Source organism: Sapajus apella, unplaced genomic scaffold, assembly GCF_009761245.1.
Source record: "Sapajus apella isolate SASKATOON/1434 unplaced genomic scaffold, GSC_monkey_1.0 scaffold44, whole genome shotgun sequence".
In the NCBI taxonomy this organism is placed as follows: Eukaryota; Metazoa; Chordata; class Mammalia; order Primates; family Cebidae; genus Sapajus; species Sapajus apella.
In genome coordinates, this window is record NW_022436984.1 from 20,532,202 (window position 1) to 20,557,599 (window position 25,398).

General features: G+C 39.7%; 2 protein-coding genes across 3 annotated transcripts in view; both read right to left on the minus strand.

Annotated features, from left to right (window-relative positions):
• Positions 1-5,398, minus strand: part of STPG4 (sperm-tail PG-rich repeat containing 4) — a 52,618-nt gene extending 47,220 nt beyond the window's left edge. Inside the window, exons 1-2 of the mRNA XM_032239482.1 lie at positions 3,920-5,398; positions 1,194-1,253 (exon numbers count right to left, since the gene is read on the minus strand). Coding sequence (XP_032095373.1) covers positions 1,194-1,253; positions 3,920-3,988 — 129 coding nt within the window. The 5' untranslated portion in view covers positions 3,989-5,398. The remainder of the gene's footprint in view (positions 1-1,193; positions 1,254-3,919) is intronic.
• Positions 5,399-8,888: 3,490 nt separating this feature from the next.
• CALM2 (calmodulin 2) lies at positions 8,889-25,076 on the minus strand. 2 transcript variants are annotated; one of them, XM_032239485.1, is made up of 6 exons: positions 24,457-25,076; positions 18,847-18,877; positions 11,135-11,278; positions 10,946-11,052; positions 10,425-10,560; positions 8,889-9,535 (listed from the first exon to the last, which is right to left on the minus strand). In XM_032239485.1, exons 1-6 carry the CDS (start codon positions 24,457-24,459, stop codon positions 9,507-9,509), a joined length of 450 nt encoding a protein of 149 aa, XP_032095376.1. In that variant the 5' UTR covers positions 24,460-25,076; the 3' UTR covers positions 8,889-9,506. The 2 variants fall into 2 exon arrangements, with proteins under 2 accessions (XP_032095376.1, XP_032095377.1); XM_032239486.1 differs by lacking the exon at positions 18,847-18,877 and having other exon boundaries at positions 24,457-24,537.
• Positions 25,077-25,398: the final 322 nt, after the last annotated feature.

Genomic DNA, 25,398 nt, shown 5'->3' on the forward strand with positions numbered 1-25,398 from the left:
GTTGAAATTTAACATTTTTTTTTTTTTTTTTTGAGACGGAGTTTCACTCATGTTACCCAGGCTGGAGTGCAATGGCGCGATCTCAGCTCACCGCAACCTCCGCCTCCTGGGTTCAGGCAATTCTCCTGCCTCAGCCTCCTGAGTAGCTGGGATTACAGGCACGCGCCACCATGCCCAACTAATTTTTTGTATTTTTAGTAGAGATGGGGTTTCACCATGTTGACCAGGATGGTCTCGATCTCTTGACCTCATGATCCACCAGCTTCGGCCTCCCAAAGTGCTGGGATTACAGGCTTGAGCCACCGCGCCCGGCCAGAAATTTAACTTTTTAAAAGGCAAATTCAGTGATTCGACTTTGGGATTCAACCTTGACTATGAATTTCAGGCCTCTAATATATGGAAGAAAAATGTTTCTTGACTAACTTAGAAGCTATCCTACTTCTGCTTAGCCAATACTATGTTTCTGTCTAGTCCTCAAGTGGGATAATAACATGAGACCAGGATAAACTGGCAGAGCATATGCTCTTGTTAGTCCAGTAAGAGGTCTAGCACTTGCAAATTACAACCAGTGTGGCTGAATGGCCAGAACTGAAGGTTTGGTCATTGCTACTTTTGTGGCCATCTTTCAGCTGAGCACTCAGCTCAGTTCTGCCATTAAAATACCTCAATTCCAAGAGGCTTTGACCCATGAAGTCCCTCTATTATTGAAGAGCATTGATAGAAAATATGTCTGTATTGTAGAAACTCTCTGGAGGGGAGCTTCTGGTCATTTTTCTTCCATATATTACCATTTTGCTTTCATATATTGGCCATATTAAGAACCATCTACATAAGGTCTATATCATATAAGAGAAAAACTGAAACCAAAACACCTTTCCAGAATGTATGCTTTTTTTTGTTGTACAATCTCCTCCAGATCATAAGATCATAGGTTAGCCTTATCTAGATAGTCTGTAAAGCACCTAGATTTCTAGAGTTGTTTAACTTTCCCAAGCTTCTATTGCATTCAAAATTAAAAGCTAGTTTCTCATTCATATGCTGATACTAAACTTATAAGTATGAAATGAGGTCCATGCAGATCTGAACAATCACTGTTTTCTTACTATTAAGTGTTAGTCTTAAAAGATATAACTGATTAAAATATTAATGAAATAGGAATAATGTGAATAGGAAAGAATGAACAGTGTACATACTGTTAATGCTGTTCTCCACCATCCTTCTCTTTCAAAAGTGGAAGTCTTTCGATCTGGTTTCTGTTAACAAACACAAAGTATGCTTATTCATTTGAGAGGTGATCCCTTGAAATTAAATATAATTTATAAAACATTTGCTTGAAGAAATTAATACCCATACCCAACTGATAAGCCTTTATTAAAATAAAAGCTACATAATGATACATTTTGCCCGTATTTCCTTAAATTGCTTTTTTATGATCTTAAGTGCTTTCAAATAACTAAATTCCCTTTGTTAAAATGAGAGTAATTTTCCTACTGACTAGTGGTGGTAAAAAAAATTATAATAATAAAAATAAAAGATAAAAAGATAAAATTAGAGTAATAAACATCCCCATCTCACAGAGATGTTGTAAGTATATTAGATGTGACAAAATTTGGTGTTCTTAGGAAGAAAAGAGTTGGGCTTGAAGCCAGACAGACTTACGCTGGAACCCAGCTCTGCTGCTTACCAGCTAGGTACACTGAGTGAGCTATTCAACCCTCATGCTTCCTCATAGGAGTATAAAAATAAGGCGCTATCAGAGTTGGCATGAAAATAAAGCATTGTATGTCAGGCATGGTGGCTCACACCTGGAATCCCAGCACTTTGGGAGGCCAAGTTGGGTGGATCACTTGAGCCCAAGAGTTTGAGACCAGCCTGGCCAACATGATGAAACCCTGTCTCTACTAAAAATACAGAAAAATTGGCCAGGCATAGTGGCACACACCTGTAATCCCTACACAGGAAGCTGTAATCCCTGCTCAGGAGGCTGAGGCACGAGAATTGCTTTAACTCAGCAGGTGGAGATTGTAGTGCACCGAGATGGCGCCACCGCACTCCAGCCTGGGTGACAAAGTAAGAAGCCACCTCAAGGAGAAAATAAGAAGACATTGTACATATAAAGATTTGCATCTACAATCAGTGCTCAATAAATGGTAGCTTTAATTATTTTTTTGAGATGGAGTTTTGCTCTTATTACCCAGGCTAGAGTGCAATTGTGCAATCTTGGCTCACTGCAACCTTTGCCTCCTGGGTTCAAGCGATTCTCCTGCCTCAGCCTCCCGAGTAGCTGGGATTATAGGCAGCTACCACCACGCCCACTAATTTTGTATTTTTATTAGAGACAGGGTTTCTCCATGTTGGTCGGGCTGGTCTTGAACTCCTGACCTCAGGTGATCTGCCCGCCTCGAATTCCTAAAGTGCTGGGATTACAGACATGAGCCACGGCACCCTGCCAGTAGCTTAATTTTTAACATCTCATCTGCCAAGTTAAGAAGCAAATTATTTTGGTATTCTTCAGTTTCCAAGGAATCTCTTGTCTTCATATTTAGTACTCTATACCCATCTATCCATTATTCTTTCTTTTTTTTTTTTTTTTTAAAGACGGGGTTTCACCATTTTGGCCAGGCTTGTCTCGAACTCCTGACCTTGTAATCCTCCCACCTCAGCCTCCCAAAGTGTGTGGATTACAGGTGTGAGCCACCGTGCCCGGCCCCATTATTATTTCATATTTATTTTAGCACACTGTCCATAAAACACAAGGGTTTAATATTTTCCTTTTGTTTGTCCTAGGTAAAACCATTAAAATGTTGAGTTCTACTTTCCTTTATAAGGCCTTTATTATTATAAAATATAGGTCATCAAGCAAGACTGCAATAAATGTAATAATCTAATCAGTAAAACTGATATAATTCATTCTTCCTGTCTAGTAACTTAAATCTACTTAGAAGTACTACTGGGCTTTATTTTACTATGAAATATGTGCATTTCTTTAAATAACATTGTCTCATGCACTGTGCTAAAGCTGAGCTTCTTCCTTGATGCTTCATCGTGAGATTTATGTTGAATCTTCTCTGTTGCACATTTATAGTCACACAAATAAAACCTTCTTAGGCAGGTCAACACAGGCCTCCCACCCCTACCCCAGAAAAAGGAAAATGAGATAGGAAGGAGAAGTAAACAAGATCAATCTAATGGAAGACAACTGGCAGCTGCTGTTTTGTTTGGCCCAAGACAGGTGATCTAAACTCCACCTATCTACTATTTTAAATTCACTCTAAGGGGAAAGATAAAAGATTAGGCTAAGCAGCCCTCACCCACATTTATTTTAAAACGTAACAAAGGCCAGGCATGGCGGCGCATGCCTGTAATCCCAGCTACTCGGGAGGCTGAGGCAAGAGAATCCCTTGAACCCGGGAGGCGGAGGTTGCGGTGAGCAGAGGTCACGCCACTGCACTTCCAGCCTGGGTAACAGAGCGAGATTCTAAAAGAAAACTGTAGCAAAGGTAGCTTAAAATATTTTTATAAATACTAAAGTAACAGGTGGAGCAAAACGTGTCTAGTAAGACTACGGAAGGAAAAGCCCAGGCTTCCGGCAGATGGAGGGGAAAGGGCAAGAAATCCAATCACCATACTAAAGCAGTTGCCCAGTTTACTTCGTAATGGGAAGGGAAAAATACCGAAAACAAAGGGCGAAGGGGAAGGATAAGGGAAGCAGCAAGGGGAAAAGAAATAAAGCAAACGAAATATCCGATAAAGACCAGGAGGGAAGGTCCACAGGTGGAGACTTACGTGAGGGCAGAGAGAAAGGTAGGAAGAGGGAACCGGAGGGGCACGAAGGCCTGGGATTAGAGAGTGGTGGAAAAAGGGCAGCGGGCCTGGTGAGGGAGCAGGAACCAGGCCAGGAAGGGGAAGACGATCTTACCGAGGCTGTACAACGCACCAGGTCTTCTCTTATTGTGGTGGAGGCGATGGCGATGGCTGACTGATCCATGGTGGCCTCCTCTCTCCCTAGGCTGAGCCTGGCGTCCGGTTGTTAGGAGGCGCGTGTGGCCCGCGGGCTCTGGAGCGCGGAGCCGAGACCCGCCAGGTTTGTCTCTAGTGTTGGGGGAAGGGAAGCAGGCTCGCACTTCGAGGCCCCGCGCGAAGACCAGCCCAGAGGAAAACCCTCAAAAAGAGACAGTTATGAATGCATGTGAGAAGAAAATCTAGAGGGCTCTGGAGTTGCCAGAGAGCCCTCGGTAAGGATCTGCGAAAGGGGAGGCTGGTTAAGAGCTTGAGCGTACCCACAATCTCCATCAATTCCCTTCTAATCCACCCCACATCCCACACCCCAGGCAGAGAGGCAGTGTGCTTGGTAGACATACTTACAGAAATCTGCCTTAGCACCCACTTTCTAAGATTGTTTCTAAGCTCCTCCAAACAGAAATTCTGGGGCTGACTTCTCTTGCCTCTGACTTGCAGAGTGGAGTGAGCACCAGTCACAGCAGGTTTCACGAGCTGTGAAATCACAGACCACCCCATTCTTCTCAGTGTAGACCCTTTTTACTGTCAGCCTCTTTAGGCTGTAGCTTCTTCTCAACCTTTAAACAAACCTTTAAACAAACCCTCCACAACCTTAATTTCATTTTATACAGTATCTACTCTATTCCAGGGACTTCACACACAATTAGTCTCATTTAATCTTCACACCAACCCTACAAAGTAGGTATTAGTCCCGTTTTCTGGATGACGAAACAAAGGTTTCCTTGGATGTTTAACACAGTTCCCTCAGCATCACACACAAGTGGCATTGTCAGAATTAAAATCCAAACCTGACTCTAGACCTCCACTGCCCTGTACCATGAAGCTTCTGCTTCCCTTTACAAACTTTCAAGAGTCATATGGACTCAATTCTTTTCTCATTTCCCATATACTTTCCTAAAACCATCTTAATCAGGCCTGCGCACAGCTTTCAATTAAAATTGCACTTAAACTCACCAGTGATCCAACTGCCAAATCGAATGGGGATTTTCAGCTCTTATCAAACTTGGCCTTCAATTTTCATTGCTGCATTGATTATTCCCCCATTCTTGAATCACTCTCCTCCCTTGACTACCAGGACTTTGGACGCTGGTTGCATATGCTGACTTATTCTGTGCCTGTTTTCTCATCTATAGAGAAGGGGATAATAAAATTGGTACCCACCCACATAGGTTATAAAGATTAACTTGAAATTCAGAACCATGTCTGGCACAATGCAGTCAGTAAGTGTGAGCTGTCACTACCTTTAGGACAAAAGCAACATTTACAATCCAATCTCTCACCTCTGGAGTGCAGTGGCACAATCTTGGCTCACTGCAACCTCTGCCTCCTGGGTTCAAGCGATTCTTCTGCCTCAGCTTCCGAAGTAGCTGTGACTACAGGTGTGCACCATCACGCCTAATTTTGTATTTTTAGTAGAGATGGGGGTTTCACCATATTGGCCAGGCTGGTCTCGAACTCCTGACCTCATGATCTGCCTGCCTCGGCCTCCCAAGGTATTGGGATTGCACGTGTGAGCCACCACGCCCTGCCACTTCTCTCCCTTATTAAAATGGCATGCTCTGCTGTATCATACTTGCAAAAACCCCAAACATGCCATCTTCACATTTCTGTCTCCACATATGTTAGCCCTTCTGCGTGAAATGCTATTCCTTTCTTTGACCACCTGGAAAATCTCAAGAGTCAACTCCTCTGAGTAGACCTTTAAGCCTAATCCACCAAGTCCCAAAGGACCCTGTGCCTATCATTGCTGGAAGATTCATGTTATGACAAATTGTTTCTCCTGTAATTTTAAACATACCCAAAACACAGGGTTGTTTTTTAATTGAGCCCTTTTAACACAAGGACTAAAATACTTGCTGAATAAACCACTGACTGGTTTTCCCCTCTAATTAAACCAGAGAAGATTACAACAGTGCTTTACAAAAATTAAAATGCATACAAAACATCTGATGATCTTGTTAAAAAGCAGATTGATTCAAATTCTGAGCCAGGGCCTAAGATTCTGCGTTTCCAAGTTCCTGGGTGATTCTGTGAGTTACTTTTTGAGGAGCAAGAGACTGAAGGACTTCATCTAGTTTCTTAAAATACTGGGATTCTAAATTCATTTAACATAGCCTTAAACAAATAAACAAACAAAACCCAGGCACTAGGTTTAAAATGAACAACTGAAATTCGAAAGTGAAGAGGCAAGTAAATACCAAAGTTCTCACAAATGTTAAGAGATTAATCAAGTCCATTCCCTGTGCCTCATTTCATTTTCTTATTTTGGCTGAGCCTGTAAAACTGGCTCAGCAGTCTAGGGACTGGTACCCTAGAGACTAAAAGAATATGAAAAGTACAGAGAAGTCCAGAAACCCATACAAGGTGTGACATTAGAGATGGGAACATCTAGATGAGAAAATAGTTTAAGTATCTCAAAAATAGAAACATGGGTCAATGACTTCAAGGACTATCCATAAAGCAGATTAAGCATGTAGGATAAACAAAATGTTCTTTTAAGAAAACATTGTCTTATATAGTATCACTAAGATTTATTTCCAGATTATCATAAGGTTCAAAGAGGGGGAGAAGCATTTCTCGTGAGAATACAAATCTATAATAGAGCTCAACAGTGCGTCTGTTATATATCAGATCTTTAAAATTATTGTCTTCTAAAAATTTTAGGAAAATACCTTACACCAAAGGTGATATTTAACTGCAATAGCGATGTTTATTGGGAGAGTCGTCTGGGAGCAAACAAGCCATAAACAGTATATGGTTGGTACAGTTTCCACAATCCTACTTATATAGCACTAATAGTTTGGTTAAGACTTGACGGTGGGGCCAGGCACGGTGGCTGACACCTGTAATCTCAGCACTTTGGGAGGCCGAGGTGGGCAGATCACAAGGTCAGGAGTTCGAGACAAGCCTGGCCAACATTGTGAAACCCCATCTCTACTAAAAATACAAAAAAATTAACCAGGCTTGGTGTAATCCCACTACCTTTAATCCCAGCTACTTGGGAGGCTGAGGCAGAATTGCTTGAACCAGGACACAGAGGTTGCGGTGATTGAAGATCACGCTACTGCACTCCAGCCGAGTCAACAGTGCCACAACTCCGTCTTGAAAAAAAAAGATGTTGAAGGTGATATCACAGTCCTGGGCTCAAATATGATTATGTTGTAGGAAGCAATGGAACTGAAATTTGAACCCAGTTCATTATGACCAGTTAAATTATATAATTGTTACACACTTGTTTCCTGTAAAATCAAGATGCCAAGACTTTGTGACTTTTGTAAAGATTTCAGTAGAAATTATGACCAATTATGACATACCAAGAGCCCAAAAGTTTCTCCTTCTACCTTTGTTGTCCTTGAATAAACCTCATTGTCAATACTGGAAAAACACCAATCAACTGCCCAATTCCCTCATTTTTCAGGGTCATAACTGGTTTCATAGCATAGTTAACTGAGCACTTAATGCAAATGCGGAAGACAATGCTAAATGCCTTACTTTCATTATTTCACTTAACTTTTTACAGAAGTCCTGCTCCTAATCCCAGCACTTTGGGAAGCTGAGTAAGAGGATCACTTGAGCCCAGGAGTTCAAGACCAACCTGGGTAACACAGTGAGTCCCCATCTCTACAAAAAAACAAACCTTGATTTCCTTTTGACAAAACTTACTACATCCAATTAAGGGGAGTAGAATGCACCCTAAAATTTTCCTATTTAAGTCAGTATGTGATACCATTAGGATTATCAACACCTGTAATTTCCCTTGCTCTAAAACATACTAACCACTCTTCCTTCACTAACCATCCAGTTTTCTAATAGAATAATAGTATTAAAATAGTCAAAGATGGGGGGGCAGTAACCTGCCAAATAATGAATTACTCCTGGAATATTGAAGACCTTGTGGCTATAATAACCAGGTAACAATCAAATGTTTTAATCTTGGCTCTGCTTTGCTATGGAATCTTCCATTAAGTATTTAAAACGTAGTTTAAAAAAACAAAAACCCTGATAACCACCTTTGGAGTAGCTCAAATTATAGAGAAAGCTATCATGATAGAAGCCAGCAAAAGCTAAAACAAGGTGTAGTCACTGCCAATTTACTCCTAAGGACATCTTTTTTGTAAAATGTTGCAGATAGGCAAGCTAAAATTCTCGTCTTATAAAAAAAAAGCATAGTGAATATTAGCTAATAGAACTATAGGATGCTCACCCCAACTAAAGTGTTTTTTTTTTTTTTTAACATGCAAACATTTAAAACATCATTGCACAGCCTAAGTTAACATGGACAAATGCCAAAGTGGAAAAATATAAAGGTAGGAAACAGTAAATACCTAACTTTATGCCAATTCCCATGCTAGGTTCACTTAAGTTTTTGAGTTTTTCATTTAAACCTTTTGAAGGAAGTGGTCATGTAAACACAATCTGGATAAAAAACAAAACAGAAAACTTGCCCCTATTTTCCCATAATTGCCACCATCTTGTTCTGTGGGCACAGAGGGAACCCACAGGCATTCTGGGCTTAACACAGTAGCACAATATGACAGGCACGGTGGTGGTGGATCTTGTGGGCATGCATGATAGCAGCCCCCAAAAGGCAACCACATTGAGACAGCCCCACAGATCCCCATCTTTTTGGTTTTTCTCCTCAGTCTCTGTTACACCCCTTATTTTGTTCCTCTTTTCTGTACTTCTCTCCCTTTTCCAATCCTTTTCTTCTTCCTTTCCCACCTTCACTATTTCTGCCACCCATCTCTATTGCTCTTCCCCACACAAGAAAAATTATCTGTATTATACCAAGCAGAAACCAACACCATTATTTTATTTTCAAAATCATTAGACTTCAACAGTTAAATGACTCAGATGCAGAGCAACCATTGGGTAAGTTGTAATTTTTTTATTGGAAAACAAATATACAACTTGGAATGGATTTGAGGCAAATTGTGCCATAAGCAGATTTTCTTTAAGTGGCTAAAACAAAGTTTAAAAAGCAAGTAACAATAAAAGAAAATGTTTCTGGTACAGGACCAGCAGTACAAAAAAATAGTGTACGAGTACCTGGATAATACACCCGTTTTGCAATAGTGCAACTTTTAAGTACATATTGTTGACTGTCCATAGTCCACGCAGAGTTACAACTCCACACTTCAACAACAACATGCTGACAGTTCCTAAAGAAAACTACTTTAAAAAAAGGCATAACCCAGATGTTCCCTCATTTGACCAACTCCATCTAACTTTAGATGTGCAGAAGGGCTTAGATATATCCAGAGTAAGCCACATGCAACATGTTACTTGATCAATTTTCTAAAATAAGGTTTCAGGACAACGACAGTAAGATAAGGGAAGAAAACATGGAGGAATGAAGTCCTAATTACTATACATGCATATTTTTTTTGACAGTAGGGAGAAACCTTTTACAGATAAGTTACAAACAAAGAAAAGGCAAATAAACAATTTTGTACAAGAAATTTAACACATTCTGTACAAGGTCTTCACTTTGCTGTCATCATTTGTACAAACTCTGAAAAAGAAGAAGTACATAAAAAAATTTGAGTCAATAGCAAAAGACTGATTAAAAAAAAAATCACATTTACTCAATCACTGAATATTCTTTCCATTCCTCTTTCTCCTTCCTCAGAATTAAGTACAGAGGAAAGCTGGTTTATTGCCCAGGCTGGAACTTCATTAACCTAACTATTCAGGATTATTAAAAAGAGCCGAATTAATGCTTTAAATAAGCTAATATAAAAAACGTGTTCTTGGCTCTTAGTTTATACTTGAATACTGCTGGGTTACAAGTCAATATTGTAAATTCAGTGCTATGGATTAGGTTTAATTTTTATAATATTGAATTTTATGCTGTTTTCTAAGTAGTGACATCATGAAAAAATAGTTTTACTGAAAATCCTTCCATTTCTAAATGCCTTTCTTCATGATATGGCTATCTCAAAGTTAACAGTCAGATATGATACTTTTGAAGCACATGTAAACTTTAGTTTCAGACTAAAGCCAATTAGAGAAAAAAGATAATACAGTGGGGAAAAAGAAAGTCACATTAATTTCATTTTGGGAAATTCGGAATAAATGTGCTTTCCACATTGTTCCACAATCCGAAATGAAAATTGTACAGTGCTTCTCACTTTACATATAAATCACTCAAGAATCTTAAAATGCTGATTCCAGGTGTAGGGGTAGAACCTGATGGGTAAATATTTCTAAATTAAGTTCTCAGGTGAGAGCAATGTTGCCTAGTCTACAGACAAAACAATGAATTAACAAAATGTTAAATATAAGTAACTGTTTTAGCATCCTAATTGGGGGGGGGGGAAGTGTCACTAATTCTGATCAGATACCTAACAAGCACCTCTAACTTAAAAAAGTGAAGAATGTGGTGAGACTGAAAGATTTACCTTCATAGTTTACTTGACCATCACCATCAATATCTGCTTCCCTGATCATTTCATCAACTTCTTCATCTGTTAATTTCTCTCCAAGGTTTGTCATCACATGGCGAAGTTCTGCAGCACTAATATAGCCATTGCCATCCTAGAAAAAAATTTAGTATAGTTTCTGAGTAAAATTATAGACTTAAAGAGTTGGAATGGAAATTCAGTAAGTTTACTACCAAATTTCACATTAGGGGGAAAAACATACTTTAAAAATGCATACAAATCTACACAGTTGACCTACAAATGTCATTAAAAGCCAAGCAAAATGTCCTATACTGAAATCACTATTTCCTAGTCCCAAAGTGACACCTCCTTTGACAAGATTAATGCAATACATATATTAGAAAATATATACTAAATTCCTAAAACCCTTTTGCTTGATGATTAAGGTATGTTGGTAGATCATCAGAAAAACAAGCCTTCATGAGTCCTGGTATCTTCATTTCATTCTCAAAATCTGACATATCCAGTCTTTGACCTACCTTATCAAACACACGGAATGCTTCTCTAATTTCTTCTTCACTGTCTGTGTCTTTCATTTTTCTTGCCATCATTGTCAGAAATTCAGGAAAGTCAATTGTGCCATTACCTGAAATGGTTTAGTTGAAACATCAAAATAGAATATCTATCATTTCTTCATCTCCTCCCACCCCGCAAAATTAAAGACTTACCATCAGCATCTACTTCATTAATCATGTCCTGTAACTCTGCTTCTGTGGGATTCTGTCCAAGAGACCTCATTACAGTTCCCAATTCCTTTGTTGTTATAGTTCCATCACCATCTTTGTCAAATAGTGAAAAAGCTTCTTTGAATTCTGTTTGAAAGACCACAATTCAAATACACAGGTTAGCAATAAAATGTAACCTAAATGAAATGTATTAACTCTTAAAGCCTACTCAGTGGTGGGATCGTGCCAGTGAATAGGCACTGCACTTCAGCCTGGCCAACATTTAAGACCACATGTAAAAAAAAAAAAAAAAAAAAAAAAAAAACCCAAAAAACTTTTAAAGCAAAAATACATACGGAGAGATCATCTGAAATATGACTGATTACTAAACAATTAGGTAACAAAACCTTATAATATTTCAAACATTTTTGGCCAATCATACCACTGTATTTTCATGTTGATCTACCAAGGAATTTTTCATAAAAATCTCACAGGGAATTCTAAAATCTAGACCAGATAAAATTATCCTAGGTTTACAGAGGAAAAGAACCAAATCCCCAAATGACTGGCTTCTCTATTTTTCACTGAAGCTGCTCTGTGGACCATAAATCAAAATTACAGATCTAACCTAAGACTACTGGTACCCAAATACAATCCACAGAGTAAATATACTGTTTATATGTACTGTGTTTAATTAGCCAGTATATCTAAATCAATCACCTACTAAATTAAAAGAGGCTACTTTCACTTTCTAGTAAGGCAGGAGAAGGGACTATTAACAGTCTATAGTAACAATGGACTGATCAAGATTTGAATGTCTGGTTTTAGCTAAATGCATGTCACTAGAACAAAGATCATTTTGAGTTTTCTTCGGAATATTAAAACCCCAACCTTGTAATACAGGGAAACAAATTATTCCTTAAGATCTTCTTGTGATAGTATGTTCCTTCTAATACATCATTAGATTACGAGAAAAGCTGCTGGTGCCAACACTCCAGACTACCTGGCTTCATTCACCATGTATGGATAAAGAAACTAAAACAGGCTGGGTGCGGCAGGCTCACACCTGTAATCCTAGCACTTTGGAAAGCCACGGTGGGCAGATTGCCTGAGCTCAGGAGTTCAAGACTACCCTGGGCAACACAAGAAACCCCGTCTCTACTAAAATAAAATTTTTAAAAAGAAAGAAATTAGCTAGGCATGGTGGCGAGCACCTGTAAACCCAGCTACTTGGGAAGCTAAGGCAGGAGAATTGCTTGAACCTGGGAGGCAGAGGTTATAGTGAGCCAAGATCCCATCACTGCACTCCAGCCTGGGCAACAGAGCAAGATTCCAACTCGCCGAAGGGGGGAAGAAACCAAAACAGACTAACTTTGATACTGCAAAATTATACCAGTGAGTAAATAATAAAACTAGTATTTTCCACCCAAGTCTTTTCCCAGAAGATACTGGACCCCATCAGCAAACAAATACAAAGTTTCCAAGTTCATGGGACCAGTAAGCTTCCCCAACATAGCCATACATTCAAAAATGTATGAGACACAACATTTAGGAAATGGTATACCTTCTTTTCAGTCCAAGGCCAATTTATTCCCTGCCTGTTCATCCCTACTCCAATTTGCATACCTTCCAGTTTCATTCCATTGTATTACTCCTTCTCTGTACTCAACTATTCTTCTGCTAATTTGCTCATTACCACATAAATAACTTCATACCTCTTACCTTAAAACTAAATTGAAACCTTAGTTATATTTTAAGTGCTTGCCCTTATCCTTCCCCAAATTTTGGAAGGCACCACTGGCTCATACCAATTTCCTCTCTCCTAACAATCCACTATTAAAATGATACACAGCTTCAACTCATCGCTGAAAATGCTGAGTTTATCAATGACCAGTAGTCAGTCACCCAACTCACCAAGTATGTTTTCAGTGTGAAGCCATATGGCATTAAAAACTAAAATGAGACTTTGTAACTTGACTACTGGGTTAGAATTTCCTAGCTCTGTTCCTTCTCCTAGCAATGTCATCTGGGCAAGTTACTAAACCTTTTCTGCCTCAGCTTCCTCATGTCTGTGAAATAGCATAAATGTGCCCAATATGTGGGGTAATACAGTATACCATGCCCACAAGGGTGTTCATCTGGCCATCCCAACCAAAAAAAAAAAAAAAATTAATATGTGTAAAACACTTTGAACTATGTATGTCCAACAAATAAATACTTAATAAATGTCAAGATAAAGATGATCTCATTTTGTTGCAGCATCCAAAACTGCATGGAAAAACTCTCAAAACTTCTACTGGCCTTCATAACAGTACTTTGATTTTCCTCCTACCATACACTGACAAAGGCTGTTACTCTTGTCTCATATCTAGATGTGACCAACTTTTTCCTTTTTTTTTTTTTCCTTTCCTTGGCCATTTCGTCTATACCACTTACAATGAAGATTTCTTTAGTCGACTCATTTTGCTCAATAAATACTTTTCTGGCTGTCTACAGGATATATCTCCCCTGGCTGATCACAAGCAAGACATATGAAAATGAATTCTGTACTCCCAAGCAACCCTAGGGATACTAGCAAAAGCCAAACAGCCAACTCTTTCTGCCTGAAATCTGTCAACAAGTCTTGAATTCTACCATTTAAATACTGTCTGATTTTTCCTCCATCTCTACAACCAGTATTTTGGTTCAAAGTCTCCATCATCTTTTGCCTGGCTATTACAATTGCCTCCGAACTACCTTCCTTCTTATTTCAGTATTACTTGTTTCTAGAGAAATTCATCTAATACCAAGCAGAAGTTTAGTACCACACTAATAACTGATTCTATAAAAATAGTATACAGTGCTAACCTAGATCAACCTAATGACAAAAATACATCAGGGAGTCTCCACCTACAAATAGCATGATTGATAAAAAGATATTTCAATTTTACTAAGTTTTAAACAGAACGTAGAAATATCTAGAAATACACATATTAGTGTTCAGACACATTGCACCTAATATAGGTTACAAGAAAATTAAAGGACTTTCAGATATGTATTTGTTTATATTACGTTCTCTACTCTAAGCATCTTTTAACACTACCATTAGGTGCATAAATTCCCAATGTTTAGCAGTAATCACCTTTCTATTATGATTTAACAAAAAGCTAAATACTGGAAGATGCATAGTGTAAAATTATCTATGTATAACTTTCAAGAAGTTTTAAAATCTAGTAACACTTAAAATGTTTGCTCGAAAAAGTAAAATGCAGAAAATAAAACTGTCTATGCTAACACTACTATTTATATTACTCATTCAAGAAAAGAATAACATTTCTTTTGAAATTAAAAGTTTATTCCAAATTTCTACTTGTATTTTTACACTAAAAAGTAAAAAATACCTACAAGAACTCAAAATAATAAACCCCAAAGTACAATTTCAATTCACCTGCCTTTACAGTTTACCTGTACTTCAAAACTAGCATATAATTCTAAACACTAACTCCCAGGAATGACTTGAAATATAAATCCAAGAGTCAAAACCTAAACACACAATAAAGACAACGGGCCCTGAATGTCACAGAACAGCTATCTTCTACATAATTGACAGGTATAAAGAACCTACCAAGATCCATTTTAGCCATGACCAAATTGAAACTTTCAGAAAAATCTATTACTCAAGTTTTATTTGTTCATTAGCAACCTCAGGACGCTTCCCTAGTTTATTACCTAAATGTTCAATTGTATTAAAATAACATTTAAAAATTTTTGTTAAAATAGGTTATTTTAATAAAATAACAAGATAATTTTAAAATGAATCAAATGACTGTTTATTAACTTTTATTTCTTCACGAAATTCTGAAGTTAATAATCCCTTAAAGATCATGTATTGGAACTCTTTTGGCGCTTCCTGCAATTTTTGCTATACGTTGAGTAACAATATTTTTATCAAACAAATTTGGACCTTGAAATTAAAGTTTAGGGATGGATTTCTTAAGGAAAAATTACTATATATTTTTCCTATCGTCTTCCAAAGGTCAAACAGCAACAACTAATGACATCATGGCAGAGTTATCAACAAAATGAACTTGTTAGTGATGTCATACTAGACTAGAATTCGCTATATGATCAGGTAATATAAAAAATTTTAGGCTTGGCACAGTGGCTCATGCCTATACCACCAACATTTTGGGAGGCCAAGGTGGGTGGATCACCTGTGATCAGGAGTTCCAAAACCAGCCTGGCCAACATGGTGAAACCCCATCCCTACTAAAAATACAAAAACTAGCCAGGCGGGGTGGCACAAGCCTATAATCCCAGCTACTTGGGAGATTGGGGCAGGCGAATTGCTTTAACTCAGGCGGTGGAGGTTACAGTGAGCAGAGATCATGCTACTGCATGCCAGCCTGGGCAACAGCAAAGCTCCATCTAAAAAAAAATAATAATTTATTTAGTAACTTCAACTGAAGTAACTTTAGTAACTTCAACTGAACAAGTATGTTTTTCTCGAGTAAGTTTTTTTAAAAAAAAACCTGTATTATCACATGATAAAAATAGCTTTAAAAGTACCAGAGTATATTCAATATTGCATTACATGTTTGAAGCTTTTTAGTTTTGGTGGTGGGGACAAACAGATCCTCTAAGATGTTAGTGGTCACCAAGCACTTTCAATTAAAAAAAAAATTTTTTTTTTCCCTTTGTTTTTGAGACAGAGTCTTGCTCCGTCACCCAGGCTGGAGTGCAATGGTGCCACCTAGGCTCAATTCAACCTTTGCCTCCCGGGTTCAAGCGATTCTCCTACCTCAAGCCTCCCCAGTAGCTGGGATTACAAGTGTGCGCCACAACGCCTGCCTAATTTTTGTATTTTTAGTAGAGATGGGGTTTCACCATGTTGGTCAGGTTGGTCTCAAACTCGTTATCCACCTGCCTTTGCCTCCCAAAGTGCTGAGATTACAGGCGTGAGCTACCATGCCTGGTCATTTTTTTTGAGACACGGTCTTACTGTGTTGCCCAGGCTGGTCTTGAACTCCCGAGCTCAAGCAATCCCCCTGCTTCAGCCTCCCAAAGTGCTGGGATTAGACATGAACCACCACCAGCCACCAGCAAATACAACTTCCCATATTAAAAAAACTGCCTTCATCTCAAAGGTAAATATTAAAATATACCAAATTTGGGAGGAAGAGACTAAGAGAGCAGGCAGAAGAATTCTTAGAACAGTTGCGTTCTAGAACTTTTTTACGTTACTCTTTGAGAATAAAATTTATTCAATGATTACTATGTGGCAGGTACTGGGCCTACAAAACAGAACAAAAAGTTCCCAGACTTCACATAATTTTTATTTTAGTAGCATAAAAGTTTTGGTTCCTCTGCCCTAAATCTCAACTAAAACCCGGGGGGGTGGGGCAGGAGGTCCCAAGGAATGGCTTAGAAATCTGTGGTCTAGGAAAAGGCAGAGTAAGAAGAGAACCTAAGAACAGATTTTCCCCCCCTACTGTCATTGGAAATCTAATTTTATGATGAAAGCCAACAAAAAGAATTTATTTTAAAGACAATAAAGAGAACAGGTCCCAAATGTCACAGTTTTGATGAAGTACAAGTATTCTTTATAAAAATGCTAACAGGCCTGTAATCTCGGCACTTTGGGAGGCCAAGGCAGGCAAATCACCTGAGGTCAGGAGTGTCAAGACCAGCCTGACAAACGTGGAGAAACCTGTCTCTACTAAAATACAAAATTAGCTGGGCGTGGTGGTGCATGCCTGTAATCCCAGCAACTCAGGAGGCTGAGGCAGGAGGCAGGAGAATCACTTGAACCTGGGAGGTGGAGGTTGCGGTGAGCCGAGATCGTGCCACTGCACTCCAGCCTGGGAAACAAGAGCAAAACCTGGTCTCAAAAATAAATAAATAAAAATGCTATCAGTCACTAAATATGGATCCTCTTGTATTAATAGATACAAACTTTTTTTTTGAGACAGAGTCTTACTCTGTTGCCCAGGCTGAAGTGCAGGAGCACGATCTTACCTTGGCCTCCCAAAGTGCTGGGATTGCAGGCATGAGCCACTGTGCCCGGCCAACAAAACTTTCTTTTTAGAAAAAGTGTTGAGAGAGCAGTAATGACCATCAACCATGCAACAGCCACATTAAGTAACAATTTTCTACCCTAACATGAACATGCTGTGCTGCATACAGTAGGTACAATTACCTGACTGGGAATATTGAGAAATGAAAGGCAGGTGTATTAAAGAAGGTCAGAGTTTAAGACTGAAAGTATTAGCCTGAGATAGTTTGGGAAGGAGACATTTTAAAAAAAAAAAAAAAAAACAACCTATTTCAGTAAAACATTTTGATTATATATTTATTCTTCTTTATTTTGTAGCGATGAGTGCCTCACTATATTGCCCAGGCTGGTCTCTGGGCTCAAGTGATCCTGCTGCCTCAGCCTCCCAAAGTGCCAAGATGACCAGCCACCAGGCCCCAGTCTTTTTCTTTTGAGACATGCAATCAAATCGGTGATACATTTAAAACACTGCAACTCAACCAAAAAAATTATTCCCAAAACTGTTTGCTTCAAAACACTCAATACTATAAATTTACCAACCTCAGAAAGTAAAAACTAAGTTTAACTCAAATTACACAATAAGTAAAAATAAAACCTGCTTAAGTTTATCTTTAATACTAATAGGTTTCTACCTACAGTCCTATTAAATAGTATTTGTGATGAATATTTGAAGTGACTAGTATAATTTTGGTATCCCCCAAATTTCTACATTCTTATGGAAGTGGGGAACTTGCTTTAAACGGGCTATATAGCTGAGTTCCAACTGGGCTTCTCATTTTCTCCTGCATTAGAAAAAGTGCTCAAATGTTTTTAAGCTCTTATCAAACCCTTCCTGCTTACTGTGAAAACTGTGGCAGATAAACTGCTTGGTGCTCATACTAATAAAGTCTCTAATGAAAACAAAGGAATAGTTTGCAAAGCATTTCAACACTACAGTTAAAAAAAACAACAAACTTCAGTAAGGAAAGAAAAAACATTTCCCTAACATTGACATTAACCAGTCATTCTCAAAGTGTAAGGGTAAATCAAAAATATTAATGTTCTATGGGATGGCATAAAAAGAACATGACATACAATTATGTAATAATTTCATATACTTTCCATGGCAAACTAAAGGGGGCAAGATTTAAGCAGTTTCAATAGCTGTCACTGCTTTTTAAAAGAAAAATCCATATTGCTACAGTGACATTTATAAAATAGAATGCCAACTTCCTAAATATGCAATTCTTAGGTTAAAATATTAGCTAATTTTAACTAGGGTAAATTCAGTGTTCCTTTTTGATTCTCCATTTCAAGTTGCCTTAGTTACTTCTTGGCTCCCTTTCTCTTGTGGAGACTGATTTGAAGTTAAAGTGTTAACTAACCCAGAATTCCTGTTTTATACTAAGGTAGTCTTCAAAAATAACAAAACAAAGACTACCAAACTACTACACCGCAAGGCTCCAAAGTATATCCACACAGACTAAAATACATGTCTTTAATTACAATTAGCCCTGCCCATCTTTCACAGGCAACTTGACAATCCCATTTGCCAAAGCAGGCTGAATTACTCTAAGACATTACACCCATGTTATATCCATGACATATACCACAGTCAATTCTTTCATATAAGTCTCTTATTCTGAAGTTGGCTATTCAATTTAACAACCTAATGGGTACAATCTAGCTGAGTATTTCTCACCTGCAATCTGCTCTTCAGTCAGTTGGTCAGCCTACGAGATCAAAGAGATAGGTTAGTGACTTGAGACCATGTAGATTAGCAGTTACATAAACAAGTTTAAAACCTTTCAAGGGTTACCCAGTACTGTTTCATTTAGTTCCAGCAACAAACACATCTGGGTAGAAAATGCACACATCTGGTTTATCTTATCTTCAAAGCTAAGCTGTCTTAACTTCAAGTTTAAGATACACAAATACTTCGAAATATTTTTCAAAGTATACTTTAGAATCTAAAAGAAACATTGCTTCCTTTTTCAACATTAGAATAGCTAAACTTAAGCTTACTTCTATGCCAGAAATAAATCACCAGAAATTCCCACTGAATCAAAATGCTTCAGGATCACAAAATGAAAATTACTCCCACAAATGGTTAAACACATCATTTTGAAATGAAAGTGATCTTCCAAAACTTAAAAAAGGGGTGGGGGAAGGGCAATAAGCTTTTATTCCTTCTCACCCAGCAGGCAAATGCAAAGAATTCAGAGTTCTGAACATCTGAACTACAATACTTACCAAATGTTTAGAAGTTCAGCCATCCATTCTCTCTTGGTTTTTAAAATCCCAAAGTAAGGCTAAGGCTTGTGATATTTTTTAATAGCACTTGGTTTTCTTCAGAAAATATTTTCTGGCATTTGCTAAAATCTATTAGAAATTTTATCCTTATTCAATCTTAACAATAACCTTATAATGGTAATATCCCCTATCTTACAGATTAGGAATGAAGCTAGGGTTAAATTGGGGTGGGAAAGACAAAATTAATAGAACCAAGATAAAGCACTAAGGTGTCAGACACACCCAGTAACTTTTAGCTTTTAATTCAGACCACCGTAATATATAAAGATGATTGCAAAATATCCAGACTCCTTGTTGCATTCTTTGAACATGTACTTTTTTCAATGCTTATCAGTATATACAGCCATGAAGCAACTGCTTATGGAGTATTGAGAAACACAGCCAAGAAATAGCCTCCTATCTAAAATCCCTATCAATATGGGAGTCAAATATACAATGATTAATCCATTCATTTATTTGTAGTATAAGAAAAATAAACATTGCCTGGTTTCATTCTTTTTAAATGAACACACCCCTGGGAAAAGTAACACCTTAATGTGGAATAGCCTCACATTTTCTCTAGCGCACAGCATGAGAAAATTCGAGAATTCAGAAAGTAGTTTATTTTCCCTGCTCAACAATTTTTATTTGACCATGATGTAAATAAAATTCATTAAAAAAAAAAAAAGCTGGTAATTCAAAATTGAAGAGCCAATAATTAAGTTCAAATAGAGTTTGTAAAATAAAAATGTATCCACTTTTATCCCTAAAGTCCAAATCGTTCACCAACAAATATTTGGTGTGAAGTAAGTCACAGATTGTTTTCCCAAAGAATAAAGTTTAAAATCCAGTAAATCTACTGAGTTATTTACTTTGTTACAATAGAAGCTACATTACTTCAGTTTATTGCATTTTGCAGGACTTCCATCATTTCTGAAAGGAAGGACCACCTGGCATGGTGTGGGGGTAAAGCATAAAGTTCTGAGTCACAGTTAGGCTATCCCACAGTATCCCAGCTCTGCCATTTAACAGCTGTGTGACCTTGGACATGGTACTCAACCTCTCATAGTCAACTTCATTTGTAACACAAGAATAACAATACTTACCTTGTAGGGTTGTTGTGCAAAGTGAGATGCTATGTACAAAGCTAACCTAAAGAGTTAAATGGTAACTATTATTTTACACAAATTAAAGAATCTACAATATTAAGTATCAACCTGACTAGCTCAATTTCCACACAGAATGTAGACATGCATGGCATTTATTAAGCCCTTTACGGTAAGCCTACTCCATTCAATGTTAACTTTAAGCCGAGAAAATTTATGCAAACTAAATCTACAAGGTCCAACCCAGGGACAGATGCAGCAGGTGACATCAGTTTAAGACTAAAAAATGTTGAGCTGAATGTGTGGCAGACACTGCAGCCTGTGTGAAAGTTGAGGGTGTTCTCTCTACATGATGGAGGGTGTTGGGGGATGGGATTTTGGGAAGGCTCCTGTATATAAAACATGAGGCTTTAGGAAGAAACGAAGATGTTAGCGATTAAGGAACCACTGTCCAATTTTGTTTGGCAAGTAAAAATTTAGAGACCTCATACCATCTTGTCTAACTCCCTACCCTCAAAGCAAATGCAATCTTGGAAGAGATCACAAAAATGAGCTTCAAGGAATCAACTAACCACCCAAGAGACTAAATTACTCACATAACCTGAAAGCTCTCAATTTTGCTTGGAAGGTTGAGAAGCTTTTTGTATTTACTTCTTATCCAGAGTTCAAGGTTTTAGAATAAACTTTACCAGCAATATCCAGATGAAAGCCTACTATAAAGCAAAAAGACTTCCTAGCACTAACTTTCCCAACTGCTACAAAAGCAAACAAATTTAGTTCTTCCTTCTGTTTCCACTGAGTGTCATTTTCTTAGAAGAACCAGAAGAATTATACTTTTGGGAAAATTTGAGCTCATTAACATGTATGTTTATCTCACTAAAGTGAAAAATAATTCACTAGAGAGATGACTTGTTCTTACTGTTATTTCTGTAGCTATTGATTTAATTCTTCCACTGCTCTTGCGACTCCACAGATTCCTAAGCATTAGTGTGCTACTCTCAGGTTCCTCCCCTAGACCTCTTGGACTAGAATGTGCATTTTGGAGAACCACAGGTGATCTGTCAACACTAAGAAACACGAACCTGTATTAGAGACCTAAAGTGAACACATTATGTATTCCTACATGCCAGTTTAGTGAAGGTGGTTAAAAAAACAATCTGAAGTTCTTATCTGAATAAATGTGTGAGCCCACAGGCTTGAAATGGAACACAAACTGGCTATCTTTCATCCATTCCTGTCTGCTCATTCCCCCCATGAGGTTCTACAACAAAGGATCCATATGGTTTTTCTACAATTACAGATTTTACCTATGCCAAAAGCAATGTAAATTATTTCATTAGGGGTAAAAAGACACCTAATTCTGAAGAACAGCACTTACATAGCATCTCTCACCAAAAGATCACTGGAACAAAATGGCTTCATAAAAATTAGGGCTATTACTAAAGGCCTAAATTCTAGCTGAAGCTAGAACTTTCTATATTTTAAAAGAGCCAAATCTTTTAATCTTCTGAGCCTAGCAGAAACAGGCCTTACTAGAATAATTACTTAGACCTAAGTGACAAAAATTTTCTACCTTTATCTTTTACTTACCTAATCACCCTGGCCTCAAAGTCCTCTTGAAGCAATCCCGTTTTCAGTGAGTATATACTGACTACATGTAAACCCAAGAGGAGTTATATGAGCAATCTTACTTTACCTTCCATATCAAATTTTTTATACTTTAACTTGGAGTCCTAATTTTCTTGTCTTTTGAGAGTCTCTGTTGCCCAGGGAGTGCAATGGTGTGATCACAGCTCACTACAGTCTCCAACGCCTGGGCCCAAGATGATCCTCCTACCTCAGCCCAGAGTAGCCAGGACTACATGCACAGGCCACTATACCCAGCTAATTCTTTTTTTTTTTTTTGGAGTCCTAATTTAAAAGCTCAGTTTTCTAATTATATAGTTATCTGAAGGCAACTTTCAAGTTTACTAACGGTATCTGTCAATTTTTATCAAGATTTTTTTTCCCGACTTTTTTTTCCCGATTTTTTTTCCCCGTCCCTTCTAGTAAGAGATGTCAAATTTAACAGAAAACCGCCAAAGCACCAGTGATGGAAACACTACAAAAGCTTAACACTGGGCAAGCGACCACAAAAGAGTAGATACCAACTCTACGAAGAAAAATCTATTCGAATTATTGATTCAATTATCAAAACTGATTGAGAAAACCTTACCCTTCATTTATTTTAAAAAGGCTTACTACTCCACAACCCATAATGTTGACTACATATGCCTATACATACATCTTACAGAGAGCATATGTAACCAGCACATTCAAATTCGGAATACTTAAAACAAGATGAAGTGAATCTATCCAATTTCAATGAACGCTAGTTTTATTTAAAATAAACTCCTCTCCCCACACCCATACAAGCTGGAGGTTTCAGTTGGCAAGGATCCCCAACTCCTGTTTAAGATGTCACCTTGCCTCCTGGACACACCCATCCCTGTAACCACTTGGCAGAGGAACCACAAAATAAGTATCGCAGATTACCGCCCTCGTTACAATTTTTTTTTTCGTTTTTTTTTTTCCCCCCCCCCCAGGAAAGAACATGATCTCCAGTCTGAGGTGACCGGAAAATGCTTTTAAAAATTTCCTGCTCCTCCCCGCATATATACGCCTCCATCACAGTATTTGACAAGCACCACACAAATGAAGTCTACGTTAAGACGAACTGGCAATTTCTACACGGAAATTAGGGTCCTTTTCAAAGCAGAAGGGGAAAAATGTTTTACGTGGTCGTGGTTCTTGAACATTAGGACTGCACGTTGAGTTTTCAAGAATAGGACAGACGGGGCTCTTCAAAGACACCCTTTCAATTGTACGAGACCAGACCGACTTTCAGAAGGCAGTCACTCCGAAGCTTGTTTTTCTCCGGCGTTGAACAGGAAACGCCTGTAGATCCCTAAGCTGGAGCCGAACACTTTCCCTAACAAGATGTATATTGCGAGGATGCGCCCCTGACTTCAGGGGTAAAGCTAATTTCTTTCAACAAGAGACACTTTAGAAAAAAAATTTTTTTAAAAGCATCTGGCCTGGGGTGGTGGGAGACGCCCCAGGGCCCAGATGGGGCAGGAAGATTAACACTGCCAGAGGGGGATGGGAAACCGTCGAGGGCCCCCCTCCCCCCGCTCATCCCCGCCAACGGCCCCGCAGCGCCGCGGAGATCTCCGCAGTCCTGCAGGTGCCAGCACAGCAGCTGGAGCTCGGGCTGGGCTGAGCGGGGCGGCGGCTTCGGGTCTAGCGCGGCGCTCGTCCGCCCCGCCCCCACCGGCCGCTCCCTGCGCGGCGCGAGCTCGGCCCACACAGCGCGCCGCCCGCCAGCCCACCGGACCCCAGCACGCGGAGAACGCGGGGTAACGGCGGCGCCGGCGCTCGCCCCAGGGCCCCGCGCGCTCCTCCCGCCCCCTGGGCGCATGGCGGCCGCAAGCGGACAAAGGCGCTTCCTGGCGCCCGCACTAACCGTCCGTTGGGGATTTGAATCCGGCCCCAGCTTGACCTTTCGAGACGCCCGACCGAAGGCTCTCTGCGCTCCCTCTCCCCATTCCTTCCCCTTTCTCTGTTCTCGGTGCACTGGGCTGTCTCTCACGCCAGACCCAACCTCCTCCAGCCAAGCCCCCAAGGAGCTTCACGACCTCGGGAGCTGTGCGTCCGGCCCTCAACTCACTAGAGGAAGCCCCCGCTGAGGAGAATGGGGGTGGGGAGCACCTGCGACACAACCGACGCGGGCGTCCCCGGCCTCTTTCGCGCCATCCCTCTGGCAGATACCACTCCTTGAAAGTGTAAGGGAGGCGAGTTTCCTTTCTTTAGTCAATTCGGTCCAGCCTCTTCCCCCCACAGGCCCAGCGCAGGCAGCTCAGCAAAGCACTCACCATGCTGTAAGCGCTACCGGTTTCCGAGACGCGACCACACAACCACTCGACTCGCTCGCTTCACTCGGACTAATTCTCCTCCGCCCCCAGCGCCTCATAAACACCTCCCTCCGCCAGATCCCTCCGCCGCTTTCAGATAACGGAACATCACAAACGAGTCCCAGTCAACTCCCCTCCCCTCAAACTCTTCTCGGGACCTCTTTCTTCACAGTTATTTGGTCGATAAGGCAAGAGATCAAGTAAAGTGGTCGAACGGATGACGTAAGTGGGTTTCATTCCCTAGTGAGCCGTTAAAATGCCGGTGGAACGTCTCCTGAGGGGCGCTACTTTGCGGCGCGGAGGAGCATCGTGGCGGCGACGCGTACCCCGACGGTCGTTGAGCCAGCCGGTGATTGGCTGGTTCGTACCTGCAATGCGTCACCCGAGTGCGGCTTCTGCCGTTGCTGCTCCGGCCGCGCTGTCCTGGCAACTGCGCCAGGCGGCAGAGTCGCTTGCTTTGCGCTTGGCTGGAGAACCTTCCTCTTCCACCCATCCTTCCCTGCCACACTCAGACGCTTTCCCACCCCTTATTGAGGGGTAGAGGAAAACACCTTAAGCTGATAATGAAGCTGAAACTTCCCATAAACGCGTACCCCGAACTCAGCTTTTTTGCCTAGTGTTTCGGCCACCTGGAAGCCGCACGTTTCTCATTTCACTCCCTCACAAAACCCATGTAAATCTGGATACGTGCAAATGCAGCAGTTCAGCTGACAGACTAATCGCAAAGGGTCTTCCGTTTATACTTCCTCTTTGCGTTCTTTGCCAGGGGTAATTTACCAGAAAAGAAAAGTCATTCAAAAGTCACAGTATACGAGCTTCAGTGGGATTAGCCTCTCCAAATGGCCCCTTGTTATCGTAGGGTAATAGGGTTCTGAATTGGACAGAGCTAGGCATGGGTTATTT

Excerpts from the sequence above, each read along its gene's own strand:
- CALM2 (XM_032239485.1), bottom strand. Across the intron at positions 11,279-18,846 it reads GACTGAAGAGCAGATTGCAG|AATTCAAAGAAGCTTTTTCA; the intron begins GTGAGAAATACT and ends TCTTTCAAACAG. Across the intron at positions 10,561-10,945 it reads CATTCCGTGTGTTTGATAAG|GATGGCAATGGCTATATTAG; the intron begins GTAGGTCAAAGA and ends ATTTTTTTCTAG.